This window comes from Vicia villosa, linkage group LG5 (genome assembly GCF_029867415.1).
Source record: "Vicia villosa cultivar HV-30 ecotype Madison, WI linkage group LG5, Vvil1.0, whole genome shotgun sequence".
In the NCBI taxonomy this organism is placed as follows: Eukaryota; Viridiplantae; Streptophyta; class Magnoliopsida; order Fabales; family Fabaceae; genus Vicia; species Vicia villosa.
This window is the reverse complement of record NC_081184.1, coordinates 128881975-128897455: the sequence shown is the minus strand read 5'-3', so window position 1 is coordinate 128897455 and position 15481 is coordinate 128881975. Positions and strand designations below refer to the sequence as shown.

The 15481-nt window shown below is 30.9% G+C and overlaps 1 protein-coding gene across 1 annotated transcript; it reads left to right on the top strand.

The window, feature by feature from the left end:
• Nucleotides 1-12147: 12147 nt before the first annotated feature.
• Nucleotides 12148-13583, top strand: LOC131607309 (transcription factor MYB54-like). The gene is made up of 2 exons (XM_058879326.1): nucleotides 12148-12615; nucleotides 12724-13583. The coding sequence occupies exons 1-2, from the start codon at nucleotides 12237-12239 to the stop codon at nucleotides 13377-13379; spliced, it is 1035 nt and encodes a 344-aa protein (XP_058735309.1). The 5' UTR covers nucleotides 12148-12236; the 3' UTR covers nucleotides 13380-13583.
• Nucleotides 13584-15481: the final 1898 nt, after the last annotated feature.

Genomic DNA, 15481 nt, shown 5'->3' with positions numbered 1-15481 from the left:
CAAATAAACAAAAGTCAAAGGGGGTAGCACCAATAGTTGTAGATTTGGCCAATGACAAGTATTTGGTTCATTTTAGCATTTATTTATCACTTTATTGTAAGTAACAGTTTAATGTGTTATGATGTCTAATATATATTTTTAAGTTTGTCAAAAAAATTATACATTGATTACATGTTCTGCTTCTGTTATGTCCAGTTCTAATCTGCAAGGGAAGGTTCCGGATATACATTTCTGAAATAAAGGGTGTTACTAAAGATGCATTTCCGGAACGTGCCCTGGTACAAGATATAATTTGTACATATCAGCTTATCACTACTATAAATATAAGACACTTGTCATTTTGTTTCATACCAATACACATTACACCAGAATGAACATCATTTGGCATGTTGGAAATGTTCACTTTAACGGCGTGACACCCTTAAGAGAATTTAAGATCATTGAGTACACCCCTCATGAAGATCTGCCATCCACACTGCATGAGCTCCTACCATATGGCGACAATTGCAAAATTATGAAGATTGAATCGCCATCTGTTGACAAAGAAGAAAAGAATGAGTTCTAGCCACTATGAGCTAAAAATGACCTCTGATTTAAGGGCTAGTGGAGAACTTTTTTTTCGTTTAGAATCAAAAGTTTCGATCGAGGTAGAAATGACTATTTCGAGATCGGTCGATGATATTATCAATTTGTTGCAACGTCCACCTTGATATTAAAATGTAATGTTTGATCTATGTTAAAATCCCTTATATATTGTTGATTTTATGATATCAATGGTAATTTTATTTTATGGTTAAATGACTTTTGCCCCCTGCCATATAGGCGTGTTTTGGTTTACCCTCCCTTAAAAAAAAAATTTTGGCGCAGACCTTAAAAAAAAAATTACATCATTAAAGCCCCTGTTCTTTTTATTTTTTTGAAAACTTTTTTTTTAATTTCCACGTAGACATTTTATGCATTTTATTTTAAGTTTTCAAAATTTAAAACATGGGTGTTGAACCCATGACCGCCATTTAAAATGCAATAGGCGATACCACTATGCTACCTTATTCTTCATGAAAATTTTTGCTTCTCAATTGTATATGTTAAATAACTGTTTATTATATTTGATATTTTCATTATGTTTAAACTATTTTATATTGAGTAATGTATCATTATGTTTAATAATAAACAATATTCTTTTATAATTATTATTATATGTTAAAAAATCATTTTATATTTAATAATAAATAATATTCAATTAATATTGTTTTATATTTATTATTATATGTTAAAAAGTCATTTTAGTTTATTTCAAAATAATTAAAGAGTATAATTTCATTAATCATTATATGTTAAAATGATTAAAAATATAATAAATAATACATGGATTTTAAATAATAATAAACTAAAATAAAATTAAAATGTGTTTTTAAAATAATATAGAGAAATAAACTGAAATTAATTTAAATATAATCCATAGTTTATATTTGAATAAATAAGCTATAGTATATATTTAAAAATAAACTGAAATTAATTTTTATAAATAATAATAAGCTGATATATATATATATATATATATATATATATATATATATATATATATATATATATATATATATATATATATATATATATATATATATATATATATATATATATATATATATATATATATATATATAGAGAAATAAACTGAAATTAATTTAAATATAATCCATAGTTTATATTTGAATAAATAAGCTATAGTATATATTTAAAAATAAACTGAAATTAATTTTTATAAATAATAATAAGCTGATATATATATATATATATATATATATATATATATATATATATATATATAAATAAATTGAAATTAATTTTTAATATATAATAATAAACTAAAATTATTTGGATATTAATATTCATTTTACTATATTTAAAAAATAAAACAATATTAATTTATTAACATTTTAATATATATTTGTTATTAATATGTCAAAACAATAAAATCATTGACTAATATAACATACTGAAAATAAAAGCAATCTAGAATTATTTAAATTCTACTATCCATTTTATTATATTTATACAATAAAATATAATAAATAATAAAACAATATTATTTTATCAACATTTTAAGATATATTTATTATTAATATATTAAATAAAATAACAATTGATTAATATAACATATACAACTGAGAAGTAAAAGTTTCTCTAAAAAACAAGGTGGTCTAGTGATAGCATCTGTTGCTTGGTGCATTGAGGTTATGGATTCTTCACAAAAGTTTAGAGTTTTTCTTAAAAGCATTTTTTAAAAAAAAAAACGGGTTAACAACATTTTTTACAAAAAAAAATTAAAAAAAATGAAATTTCACGTGAAAATTAAAAAATGTCATATGTGCAGCAAATACATAGTCAGCACGCCACGGGCCAAAAAAATGGAATAAGGGCTTTAATGATGAAATCATTTTTTTTAAGGTCTGCGCCAAAAAAAATTTTTTTTAAGGGGGTAAACCAAAACACGCCTATATGGCAGGGGCAAAAGTCATTTAACCCTTTATTTTATGAACACTCTGTTTTTCGATTCTATTTTTCTTTTTCTGCTTCATAACACTTCGAAAATACATTTCCGAAAGATTTACGAATATACATCTCCAAAATAAAAGACTCATGAGTATACGTTTGGTGTGTCCGGAGATGCATCTATAGAATTTAAAAACTTAATATATTTTCATGCTATGCGCTAGAGGAATGCATTAAGAAATTGCCTTTGTAATATAGATTAAAAAATGTCTCAATTATTGGTCCAATTTGTAATATATATCAGCCAAATTTACTTACATGGAATAAACAAAATCTGAGAAATAAAATCAGTGTTTTAATTGGTCAAAACTAGGCCTATAATATAGACAACATGAAGTTGTCAAAACCTATTCATAAAGTAATAAAACGCCGAATCAAAATAGAACATGTTCTATTAATATTACATCTCCTTAAAACCACGTCAACCAACACTTCAGAACCACGTTTTCCAGTAAAATTGATAAAACAAGTATGTGATTCAAAGAAATAAATAATTGTAGCTAAGCTAACTAGCTATAGATGAATTTATCATGTTCCAGAAAATTATGTCCTGTCTTGATATAAATTTGAACAATGGGTCCAGTGTATAGCTAGCACTAATTCAAGCTTGCATGAAATCAGAATGCACGGTTACAATATAACTAACTCTTTCCTAGTTTTTGCATAAATAAAATTTCATAGATGTTGACTCGTCAATAAAATTATCTTTTCTTATTTATGGTCATGGGACCTGCCTCTAGTTTTTGGATACAAGGACAAGGAACCATAGGATAATAGAGTGGATCCTAAGTAGGAAGAGAAACAGTTAGTTACAATAATGGTTGTGTGTAGGGTCATAAAATGCAGAGTGTAGAACAGCATTGCATGTGCAAATGAAAGTACTTATGGAAACAGTGGGAGGATTTACATGAAGAAAAAGAAAACAGAGAAACAGCCAGCAAAGAGGTGTTTTTGATTTAGGCATGTTTAGAGCAGAAAGATTGGCATGATCGGAGGAATATACAATAGGACCAGCTTTAAATCGTGTAATATTTGAGTAATCCAATGTTTTTTAACCAATTAATTCAATGGTTAAAAAGTACCGTAAAATCATGGATAAAGCTAAGAAACTTAAATATAAAAAATTTGTATTGGAAAAGATAATAAAAACATTAATTATTAATTTTTAATGAAAACAATGCATAATTTTTAAGAATTTTTTTTTTCACATTTAGCTTTTAAAATATGTCTTTAAGGCACATGTTAGCATTACCTTAAAATAATTAGATTCTAAATCGGGTTAGACCCAATCAACAAAGTTCAAAAGCAAAATAAATGATTATCATAGGAAGCGTTTACCCTATTTTTTGTCTATTTTATTTCTTACGGAAAAAGTTAAAATTTGTCCCAATCACACGAATGCCTTTTTTTTTAGTGCTAATTAAGTCTCTTTATTTGACGACTTTATCAAATGAAATCCATGTGGTTTGTATGTTGCCACTCTATTGATTTATCCAAACACTTAATATATGCATAATGAAGCACACATGATTAGGATAGGATGTTAGCTAGCTATTAGGGTCATTTTTTTCCATATGTTTATTTTAACATGATACGGATGTTATTTAAAAAAAAATCAACCACTACTTAGCACCAACTAATCATGAACTTTAAATGTCGTTCACTTCTTGTTTGAAACTTGTCGTGGCATATAGCAACTTTAACCCCTCACTAAATTACCATGCTAATTTCTTGCAGGATCAATTCAACAATCAACTGCATCCTACGTATATATAATTATAACCATTTTATTTTATTTATAGAAGAAAATACATCATTCTTTAGATATTATTAATTCTCATTTAAATTTTATTTAACTTGACTTGAGCATTTGAATGGTGTATGGGACAATGACATCAAATCTAAAATGACTGTAATTTTATTTTTGCTAAAATAGAAACTGTTGTGTAATTAGTATTTATAAGAAAAAACCTAAATGCTAAACCCATAACTCTAAAAATTGTAAACTCAAATCCATCACTCTCTTCAGTGTCAATGTAAGTATTATAGTGTTATCATTCTCAAAGAGTTTAACGCTTCACTCTGACTTTAAAACAATAACAATACAATTCTCAAAGAATAATGCCTCACAATAGAAACTAAGCGATAATTAAAAGTAAGTTTAGTATTTTCTATTTGAAGATTCCTGCAACATGCTCAATAAAGATAAGTATTTTTTATTTGAAGATTTTTTTTTACATGCTTTTAATAAGTTAAAAGAAAGTTTAGTAGCTAAACCTATACTCGCTGCACTTCATTGAAAACTTGATTTCAAATTGATGTGCGATGCTGGTTTATATGAAATAGGTGGAGTACTAGAAAAAAAAACTAAATTTTTTCATGCAATACACTACTATGCAAGCAAATTTTGAATAAAGCACAAGTCAATTATGCCACAATTGAAAAAGAATTGCTAGAAATGGTATACCCACTGGAAAATTTAAATGATATTTGATTGGTTCAAAAATAGTTATTGATATTGATCAGGCAACTATCAAGTACTTAATGAATAAACCTGATTCCAAACATTGTCTAATTCGATGGATGCTCTTCCCTCAAGAGTTTGACATAGATAAAAGACAAAAAAGATTAAAATATGTGGTGGTTGACCGCATAGACTTTGTGGGACCATTTCCCTCCTCACACAACAATAACTACATTTTAGTAGTCGTTGATTATGTATCCAATTGGGTTGAAGAAATTGTATCTTTCAAAGGAGATGGAAGGACAGTGGTAAAATTTCTAAAAAAGAAAATTCCTGCTCTTTTAGGAGCACGCATAATACTTATTACTGATGGAGGATTCCATTTTTGTAACATCAATTGAAAAATGCACTTAAACATTATTTGGTAAGACTCGTAGTAGGATAAACCATATCACCCCCAAACCAATGATCAAGCTTAAGTTTTCAATAGAGACATAAAGAGAATCTTAGAAAAATTACGTCTTCATCAAGAAGAGATTGGTCATCAAAATTGGATGAAGCATTGTGGGTATATCACTCAACATTCAAATCTCATATAGGTCTAACAACATTTTAAATGTTGTATGGAAAATCTTGTTATCTTCTAGTTAAGTTAGAACACAAATCCTATTCGGCATTGGAATTTCTGAATTTTGACCAATCAGTAGCAGGTTTGAAGAGGAAATTACAACTACACAAGTTGGATGAATTAAGAAGTCAAGAATACATATCATCCAAACTATATGAATAAAAGGTAAATAAATATCATGATCGACAATTAATGAGAAAAGAATTCAAAGTGGAAGAATTGGTACTTGTATTTAACTCTAGAGTTAAAATATTCCTTGGGAAATTAAAATCAAAGTGTCCAGGACCATTTAAAGTGAAGGCAATGAAACCTCACAGAATAGTGGAAGTGCAAGATCCATCCTCCCCAAGTCAAATGGGTTATAAATGGGACCCGACTAAAACCATATATTGGTCAAAATGACAACAACATCATTTTCATACCACTAGATGATACATGATAGAAAAAATGCATCAAGCTAATGACGTTAAACAAGCACTTATTGAGAGGTAACTCAATCTTGGTCTAGATAGTTTTGCCCCGAGAATTTTTTTACTAAACAACATATATAATGCTAAGTCAATCTATTAAGATCTAGATTGCAGGAAAAAACAAAACAAAAAGAACATGTTTTACTACTATCACAAAAGGCAAGCTAAGCGTGCCATACGCTGCGCCCAATGCAGTTTCGTGCATAGGCAGACTTAGCGCCACCTAGTGTACCTAGCACAACTTGTTCATATAGGTGGGGGCTAAGCGAGGAAATTGGGGTTAGGCGAGGAATTTTTGCAACACTCTATCATTTTATTGTCTAAGGACAATTAATTTTTTTTGTAGGGGGTGAAATGTAAAGATGATCCAAACTAACCTATAGTTGTTTGTTTTAAATTATTTTCATGATTAAATGTTCGTTATTTTGATTTTTTTTGAAAAATTTGAAAATGCATGGAAACACCAACAATAGGTTGACTACAAAAGTTCAAATACCAAAAGGCGTGAAAATGTTTTATTTTCTTTAAATGATTCATTCATAATTGATGCCTAGATATTTTTGAAAAATTGCATGATTATGAATTCTTTTCTTTATTCAAAGCTCAACTTTTCAACGGTTTAGAGAAAACACGTTGACATAAGTCAGGAATCGAAAGGCCTACCTAAGTGAAAATATGCATCCTCGTGTTTTACTAAAATATCGAGAGTAGACATGCATAATGACTAAGTATACTTTGCATTAGTCTTGCTAATTATTTTATATATGTAAAGGTCATGGAAACGCCTTTGAGCAGTACAATGAAAAATTATTTTGTTCTTTCAAAATTTCAACCCTTAACTTATTTAAAAAGAAAAAGTATTCACTACCTTATCTTCAAAGATATGAGAGCATGCAAGAAAAGCAAGGGTACTGTAAAAATGAAAGTTGGGGAAAAATTAAAAAGGAAAAGTTTCAAAAACGAAGCTCAAGTAGTATTGGTGCATGGAAAAGAAAGAAAAATGCTTTGACATAAATCACAGTTAAAAATAAAAATTTCAAGCATATCAAAAAAGGCACCGAAAGAAAAATGTTGTATGAAAGTGCAAAATAAATAAGGAAAAATACGTGAAAAAAAATACCTTATGCTCTCTTATCTTTAGGCTTTTTTATCTAAAGAAAAACCAATGTGTTTTATAAACTCAGGCATGTTACAGCCTAAAGAAAGACCATAGTGATTCATGACTAATGATATGTTTTGTAATAAATGCTGAAACTAAATTCAAAGTATTACTATAGTACATGCATTGTCTGATTTTTTTATCAAAACACTAACCATTGAGAGAGACTCATTGAGATCGCGATCCTGATGAATGATCAGCTATTAATTTTGACTTGTTTTAAAATTCTTACTTTGATAAAAAAATACCTATTTGTATGCTATGGTTTATGGATAGTCGTGATATTGATTATGAACTTGCATTTGAAAAAGAACACCATGCCTTAAAAGCAATTAAAAAACTCTTGACCTGAAGTCAGCATACCTGTCGAAAGAAACATGCATTATTTTTTTTATCATCTAATAATTTTGTTTGAGAACAAACAAAAGGGTGTGTTGTGGAGAGCTTATCAGTGCCTAATTTACATTAAATACGTCGAGACTTATCAGCTTATTTCACAAGAAATCTTTACAAAAATAGGTGAAAAGAACCACTTCTTAGACTTTTCTTGCATGCATTTATCAAAAATATGTGAAAAGAACTAAAAAAACCATGAAACAACACGAAGAAAATAGGTAAAAGCAAAGCCCTGAAGAAGCAAGGCTTGCTAGACCCTATCTACATGCATGCTAGGTGCAGAGTAGGGTTACGTGGAAGCACCATTTAGAAGTAATTCATGGTGAAGAAAGGGTTAGTGTGCTAGTCGAAGAGGTGTTGTACTAGGGGAGCAAAGGCGGCCAAGGACACGTGGAATACATGCAAGCATTGCTTGCTGAAGAAGAAAGCGGGCCAGTCAGAGTGTCAGAGCTAGGTAGGCGTGTTGTGTGCAAAGATGGTGCGCCCACTGAGAGACTTAGAATTTTTCCTATAAAAAAGTTATCAATTTAGTGCAAAGGGAGTTTCGGTGTATCAGAGGAGTATAGAATTGGAGAAGGTTCATTACGGTCTACGACTGGAGGATAAGAAAGATAGGGGTGGAAATAGGCCAGACCGATAACATGGGCCTACAGGCTAGCCTATATAGGCTCAAGCTCGACCAAACATTTTTTTTAAATAGAAAATGCCTAGGCTTTTCTATAAGCTTATTTAGTTAAAAGCCTAGGCCTAAGGCCCAAAAAAAAACCTTTTAAGCCTATCAGGCCGACCTATTTAAATAAATATGAATCATTTTTTTTATTATCATTATATTATGTTTTGTACTTTGAATTAAAATACATTAAAACTTGGTTATCTTATTGAACTTGTGAAAATAAGTTGAAAACACTTGATGAACATTGTTTTCATAAGTTCTCTTAAGCAAATAGTCTCCAAGAACTTATACTAATAGGTAAGTTTAAATAACTCAATGCAAACAAATTTTTAGTCTCTTGGTCTTATATCTAGTTAGTCTATATAAACATTATTTTAATTTCTTATTAACATATGTCTAAAACAAACTGGCTTTTATGTAGGCTAACAAGGCCTTCGAAAAGGCCACGCTTAGACCTAAAAATAAGCCTACGACAGGCTACAAGCCAGGCTTAAGCTTCTGGTTTTTTGACAGACCAGACTTAGGCTTGGCAAAGCCTAGCTCGACCAAGCCTATTTCTATCCCTAATAAAGGAAGTCTAAAGGTGGAAGTGTTGCTCAAGTGAAAGGGTAGGTTCTAGTTCTGAAGTTAACTTCTTAGGAAAGGCCAATTACTACGCTAGCCATGTGTAAGCGTAGATTAAATTTCTATTGTAGGGGCTTGATGTAGTCATTATATTTATGTACTAAATAGTTCATAGTGTTCTATGTAAATCTACTCACGATGTAATATTGGTGACTCTTTAATCTTAATGCTTGTTTTAACTTTGGAACTTAAATCGTATTTTCATGGTGTTACTTGACATCAAAAGGAGTTTGTCATTATTAGTTCCAAGATAATCACCTATTGAGTACTAAGCCTAAACATGGGTATAAGATCAATATCCACATGTATTGTAACATGATCAATGTGGAGTCTCACTACTTTACGACTATTGAGACTTAATACTCTGTTGGTTAGTAGTTGTATATATCATTTTATTGGGTAATAGATTGATCTCACGATGTGGAGACCGATAGAAGATACAAATGAAAGTAACATATAGTATTATTATACGCTGAGTAGGGGAACATGCTATTGACCTATGGATGTGCATGATAGATATGTAATGATGAAATCTACCCCCAACAAGCATTATCATTGTTAACACTGAAATATCTTGTTGTACTTTCTGTTATATATTTTATGTTATTTAATTTTCCGCATCACAACAAATAAAAAACTCTTTTCTTACTTAGAATAATATATCACGATTACTCTCTCTTCAAAACCACCCGTCTATATGGATACGTTAATTGTAAAACTTACTTTTACTACACACACAATAATTAGCTCACATAGGTTGAAAAGCTCTGTATGTGTGTATTTCTGCAGAGGTTGTCCCTTAATCATGATGACAAGATATTTATATCCGTATTGGGCCTGGATCATGACCTCCTTAGAAATAGCAACCACTCAGGGAATCAATAGTTTATCTCTTAATATTCAGAGGAGCATAATCTATTTATCCCACAAATTCTTTTGTATCATTACAGAACAAGGACATGTCATTCACCAATTTCCACGCTAGGAGACTTATTCTAGAGGAAGGCAGAATATCCAATAAAAGGGTAACACATCTAATAAGTATGCACTTTATTAGATAAAGGGCGACTGAGAACCCTTGTGCCGCCTCCTAAAACCTTCACACAAATATACCAATACACATTCCTCAAGCATAAGGGCTTGGAAAATGGCAAAGTGATTTAAATTATTCTTCCTATCCGAAAATTATAGGGGAATCATTAGTGGAATCCTTTAGGCGAGACATTAGTTGAGTTCCTCCAGTGAGACACTAGCTGACTCCCTTATGCACGACACTAGTTGAGTCTCTCAAGTGAGAAGCAGACTTTCCATATCTGGGTAATTATTGATTCATCTCCAGATGTCAAGATTGTGACTCATACGAGGAATTTAATACCTATAATGATGACTTAATTAACCTTGAGATTCCCAATTGACCTTATTTCTTCAGGTTTCGGTCTTAGATGAGGCACTCTATCTCTTTGTTTACTTGGCATAAGTCCTCTGTTTTATGTCCGTTGACCTTATGGAACTTGCACCAATTGTAAACATCAGGTCCCATGACGTCTGTCTTGAAAGCAAGCGGTTGGGGGATGTTATGCATATGTAGAACCTCTCACCAGATATGCTCCTGGTGGGAATTCAAGGGAGTGAAGGCTTCTGTGGATTTTCCACTATATTTCAACATTGTTTTGTCCCCCATGGGCGATAAGTACTAGTTCCCCCGTGCGTTGTATGAATTGGGCGAGTGTTCTTTTGCATCCCAGGCCTTCTTTTCGTAATTGCTTGCCTCGCCCTTGATGTAATATTCTGCTCACATAACTACTTCAGTCGAGGACGTCGTTGGCTTCTAGGCAAAGGATTCGTTGAAGTGTTTCATCCCGAGCCCATCCTAGAATGCTCTTATAAGCATTTCTTGGTTTGGAGGGATTACCTTGATTGTTGCTTTGTCAAAGCATGCAAGATACTCTCTCAGGGATTCTGAGGGACCCTAGCGAAGGTTGAATAGGTTGGTGACAGTCAACTTCCTATGCCTCCTTGCCGAGAATTGGTGGATTATATTCTTCACATGGTCATGATAGTTGGCAACAGAGAGCCAAGAGAGACCCATATCCATCCTCAGGGTTGTGTCTCTAAAGGTGTCAAAATTAAGCTTGCACTTCCAGGAGTCAAGTGTCTCAATGATGGTCATTTGAGTATTGATGGAGACAACATATTTATATAACTTGTGGCGTCCGTCAAACTTAATCAATGATGGTAGCTTAAGTTCTCTGAGATGAACGCCTCTCATATCTCATCAGACAGAGGTTGGAGACCTAATATCTCCAATTCGTCCACCATAAATAAAATATTAATATGTAATACCTAATATTAATTCCTCAAAGATGTACCATTAAAATAAAAATTAAATAAATTGTTTCAAAATGATCGCAATCTAATAAATCCCACAAAATAGTTTAAAGATGAGTTGCACCAAGTAGTAACCACAACCGATATTAAACGCACTTTAGTTATATATTTGAATTCAATTGAATCCATCCAAGTTACTACTAATGTATAAGCAGTGATGATAATGGTGACACGGAGAGAGAATGAGAGAGGGGTATGCCATGCTATGTATGTATGGGATCTGGATCTTCTCCAGCCAGCTCTCCACTGTTGTCTCTCCAGTTCTCATCACAACCATCCATCTACATTTTATCACTCTTTTCAAGACAACATTTTTTATTTATTTCTTTTTGATGAATTCTCAGCCATTGGATTAGCACATGAGGAAAAGCTGGACAAAATAAACAGGAGGTGATCCATTTCCGTATGTATGATAGGGTCAGTCATTAGTTAGTGTTTATGAAGATGACAATACTTATTCCGTTATGTAGCAAACTAACAATAACAATAAACAACAAGACACTCTTAAATCTTGTTTTGTTTTTGTATTTTAAAAAGAAAGATATCATATGTCCCTTGCTTTGCTATGCATCACCCATCACATAGGTGTGTCTGTCTTTCCTGTCATTTTAGAGACAGACAGCCTATGACCCTGCAACTGTAACACATTAATCTCACACGTGTGACCATGGCTCTTCTTTTTTTATTAATTAAATTAAATTATCATAAAATAAATAAACACGGACAACAACTTATTAAATTTAAAAATATAGAATGCAAGTGTCTTTGCCTCAGTCCGGATGCATAACTACTTCAATCTCTCACTCTAAGCTGTTTTAAGTTCTTGTTACTTCTCTGCAATAAAAGTGCTTTTTCCACTTTCTTCCTCTTTGTTATATAAGATGGACTCTCTACCACTTAACTATGCTGCTTCTTCTTTCTCTCAAGACAGCTATGTCTCTAAGGAGGGTACTACTACTAACTGGTCTTCACCACTTATGAGAGAATGTTATCTTACAAATAGAAACTTTAAAGAAAACAACAATAGTGATGATGTTGGCGAAAGTAATGGTTCTGATTCTGGTAACGGTGTTGAAGAAAACAGTGACCAAATTAACCTTAATGAAGAGCACAGCCCTAATGAGAATAATAGTGGACATTCTAAACTATGTGCAAGAGGTCATTGGAGACCTGCAGAAGATTCTAAGCTCAAAGAACTTGTTGCTCTTTATGGTCCTCAGAACTGGAACCTCATTGCTGAGAAGCTACAAGGAAGATCAGGTTTGTTAACAAAACTTATGCAAAAAGAATGCAAAATACAAATTTCTTTTTCTTTTTTGTTGTGTCATCTTTTTCTTTTGTTGAGATTTTCTTTTTTTGTATTTAAAGGTAAGAGTTGTAGGCTTAGATGGTTCAACCAGTTAGATCCAAGAATAAACAGAAGAGCTTTCAGTGAAGAAGAGGAAGAAAGACTAATGCAAGCTCATAGGATTTATGGAAACAAATGGGCTATGATTGCAAGGCTTTTCCCTGGAAGAACTGATAATGCAGTGAAGAATCACTGGCATGTTATAATGGCTAGAAAGTATAGAGAACAATCAAGTGCTTACAGAAGAAGGAGACTGAATCAATCGGTTTACAAAAGAATAGAAGATAACACAAGCTTTGTCTCGAGAGATATGGATCCAGTTTCATCACCCTATTGTGCTTTTAACTTCCCAAATGGCTATAATATGACTAGTTTTCCATATGCATCTTTTCATGATGGTGTTGAGTATTTTAGCCCAATGAGTTTCTACCATAATCATCCCCAACATATGATGTCAATGCAACAGCAACAACTAAACAAGAATCACAATAATAGTAATAATATTTTCAGTTTCTCATCAAATTCAACCACAGCAGCAACAAGAGCACAGTTATTGAACAGTGAAGTTTCGCTATCGTCAGTGGCAACAGAAGAAAGAGATCAAGTTCTGATGAGTAATCCCCCTCCATCAGATGCAATTCCATTTATTGATTTCCTTGGAGTAGGAGCCACATGATCAAATGATCAAAGTTATAACCAAATGAAAAAGCTGCAACGTTTTTCCATTGAAGGTGCTGAATATAGATGTGGTCCAATATTACAAGGAAAACATTAGAGGTAAACAGAAGGGATAGTTGCTTCTGTTTGGTCACTGTATTAGTTGCGTCACTTCTGTTCATATCACTTATATCTATTTTCATTTTTCTCTCTTATTCACATGGGGACCCTTATCGAAACTTTATTAAAATACATAATAAGGATATAATTCAATTGCATTAATAACATTAGACCAATTATAATGGGGTGTTGAAAAAATTATTCAATAGTTGAATGTCTACAATGGTTTGTTGAATGAGGTGTTTAATGTGATGTGGATTAATTGGTGTTGAAAAGATTCAACATGTTGAATGAGAAAAAAGTGGGGCCACATACAACACTTTACACAATTTTATTGGTTGTTGTGATTATTTAGATTTTATTTTCTTTTAATCATTTAAAATTAATTATTTCATAGTAAATAAATTTTTTATTTATTTTTATTTTTATCAAAATTCATTATTTTTTCTCCTCTATAAATAGAGACTTGGTTCATTTGATTTGGACTCATAAAAAAAAATTCACTTTTTTCTCTCAATTTTTTTTTCTATTTAGCCTTAAAAAAATCATTGTTTGTAGCTCTAAACATCCTTGTAGTGAAATGGATCCCAACAATAACCCTTTTAACACCCAAAATTTTACTAATTATCCTTGTTTGTGAGCTGAGTCTATTATACTAATTAAATTATGTGTGTTTCATTTTTTGTGTGTTTCGTTTTTAGTGTGTTATGTGTTTAGTGTATTTATTGCATTTTTAAGTTTTTTTATAATTTTATTTTTTTAAAAAATAACTATTTTTACATCTCTTATTTATTACTTGCAAGAAAAAAAAATTAAGAATAGAAAATTAGAAAAAATAAATAAATTATTAAATTTAAAAAAAAAAGTTTAAATATTAATTATTTTAATTTAATTTTAATTGATAATAGATATTAATATATAATCATAAAAACAAAACTTTAAAAGAAAATAAGAATATGATGCGGGGTAGGGTGTTGAATTTTATTAAACAAAACCATTGTAGTGAAAAAAAATTGAATAGGTGTTGAATTATTAGGTGGAAGAGAGAGAAGATGATGTGGAAGATAAAAAGTGAAAAAGTAGGGTGTTGAATAATGTAACCATTGTACATAGTCTTACTATAAACTTTCTCTATTCATTATGATCGTGTAGTTTACTATAGTACCGCACTTTTCAGCATATACGTCTTTTAATCATTTTGTATTAATGAAGTTTAATCAAATACCCTTAGACCATTTACAATGGTTGAAAAACTCAACACCCACTTTTTCAACTCCCAACACTCCACATCATTTTCTCTTTCTTCCACCTAATAACTCAACACCCATTCAACTTTTACCCTCTTCAATGGTTTTTCACTCAACACCCTACCCCACCACTTTTTATTTTCATATTCTTATTTAAATTTTATTTTTATTTTTATGATTACATAAAATTACAATTATCGATTAAAATTAAATTAAAATAATAAATACTTAATAATTTATTTTTTAATTTTTTGTAATAAAAACAAAATTTATTTAAATAATTGGATACGATACAAATCATCTTAAATTAATTTAAAATACAACACACAATTAACGTAATTAGTACGTTACAAATAATTTAAAATGCAATACAACACACAAGTAACGTAATTAGTACGATACAAATAATTTAAAATGCAATACAACACACAAATAATTCAATCACGGAACATTCCAAACTTTGTCCATATGTGCTTCACTAGATCGGCTTGCAATTCTTGATGAACATTTGGATCACGGCATTAAACGGGGGTGTTTGAGATGGATTTCTCGGCATAGATCCATAATATGGTTGAAAGTTTGGAACAGAGGATGACTGGTTGAAATTTGGTGGAAAACCAAAATTAGGTATGTTTTGAGGATGTTGGTTGGAAAATTGATTTGGATTTTGATAATAGTTGGGATTTTGATAGTTGTTGGGATTTTGAAAATTGTTGGGATTTTGGTTAAATGGAAAATTAGCATAATTTTGAGT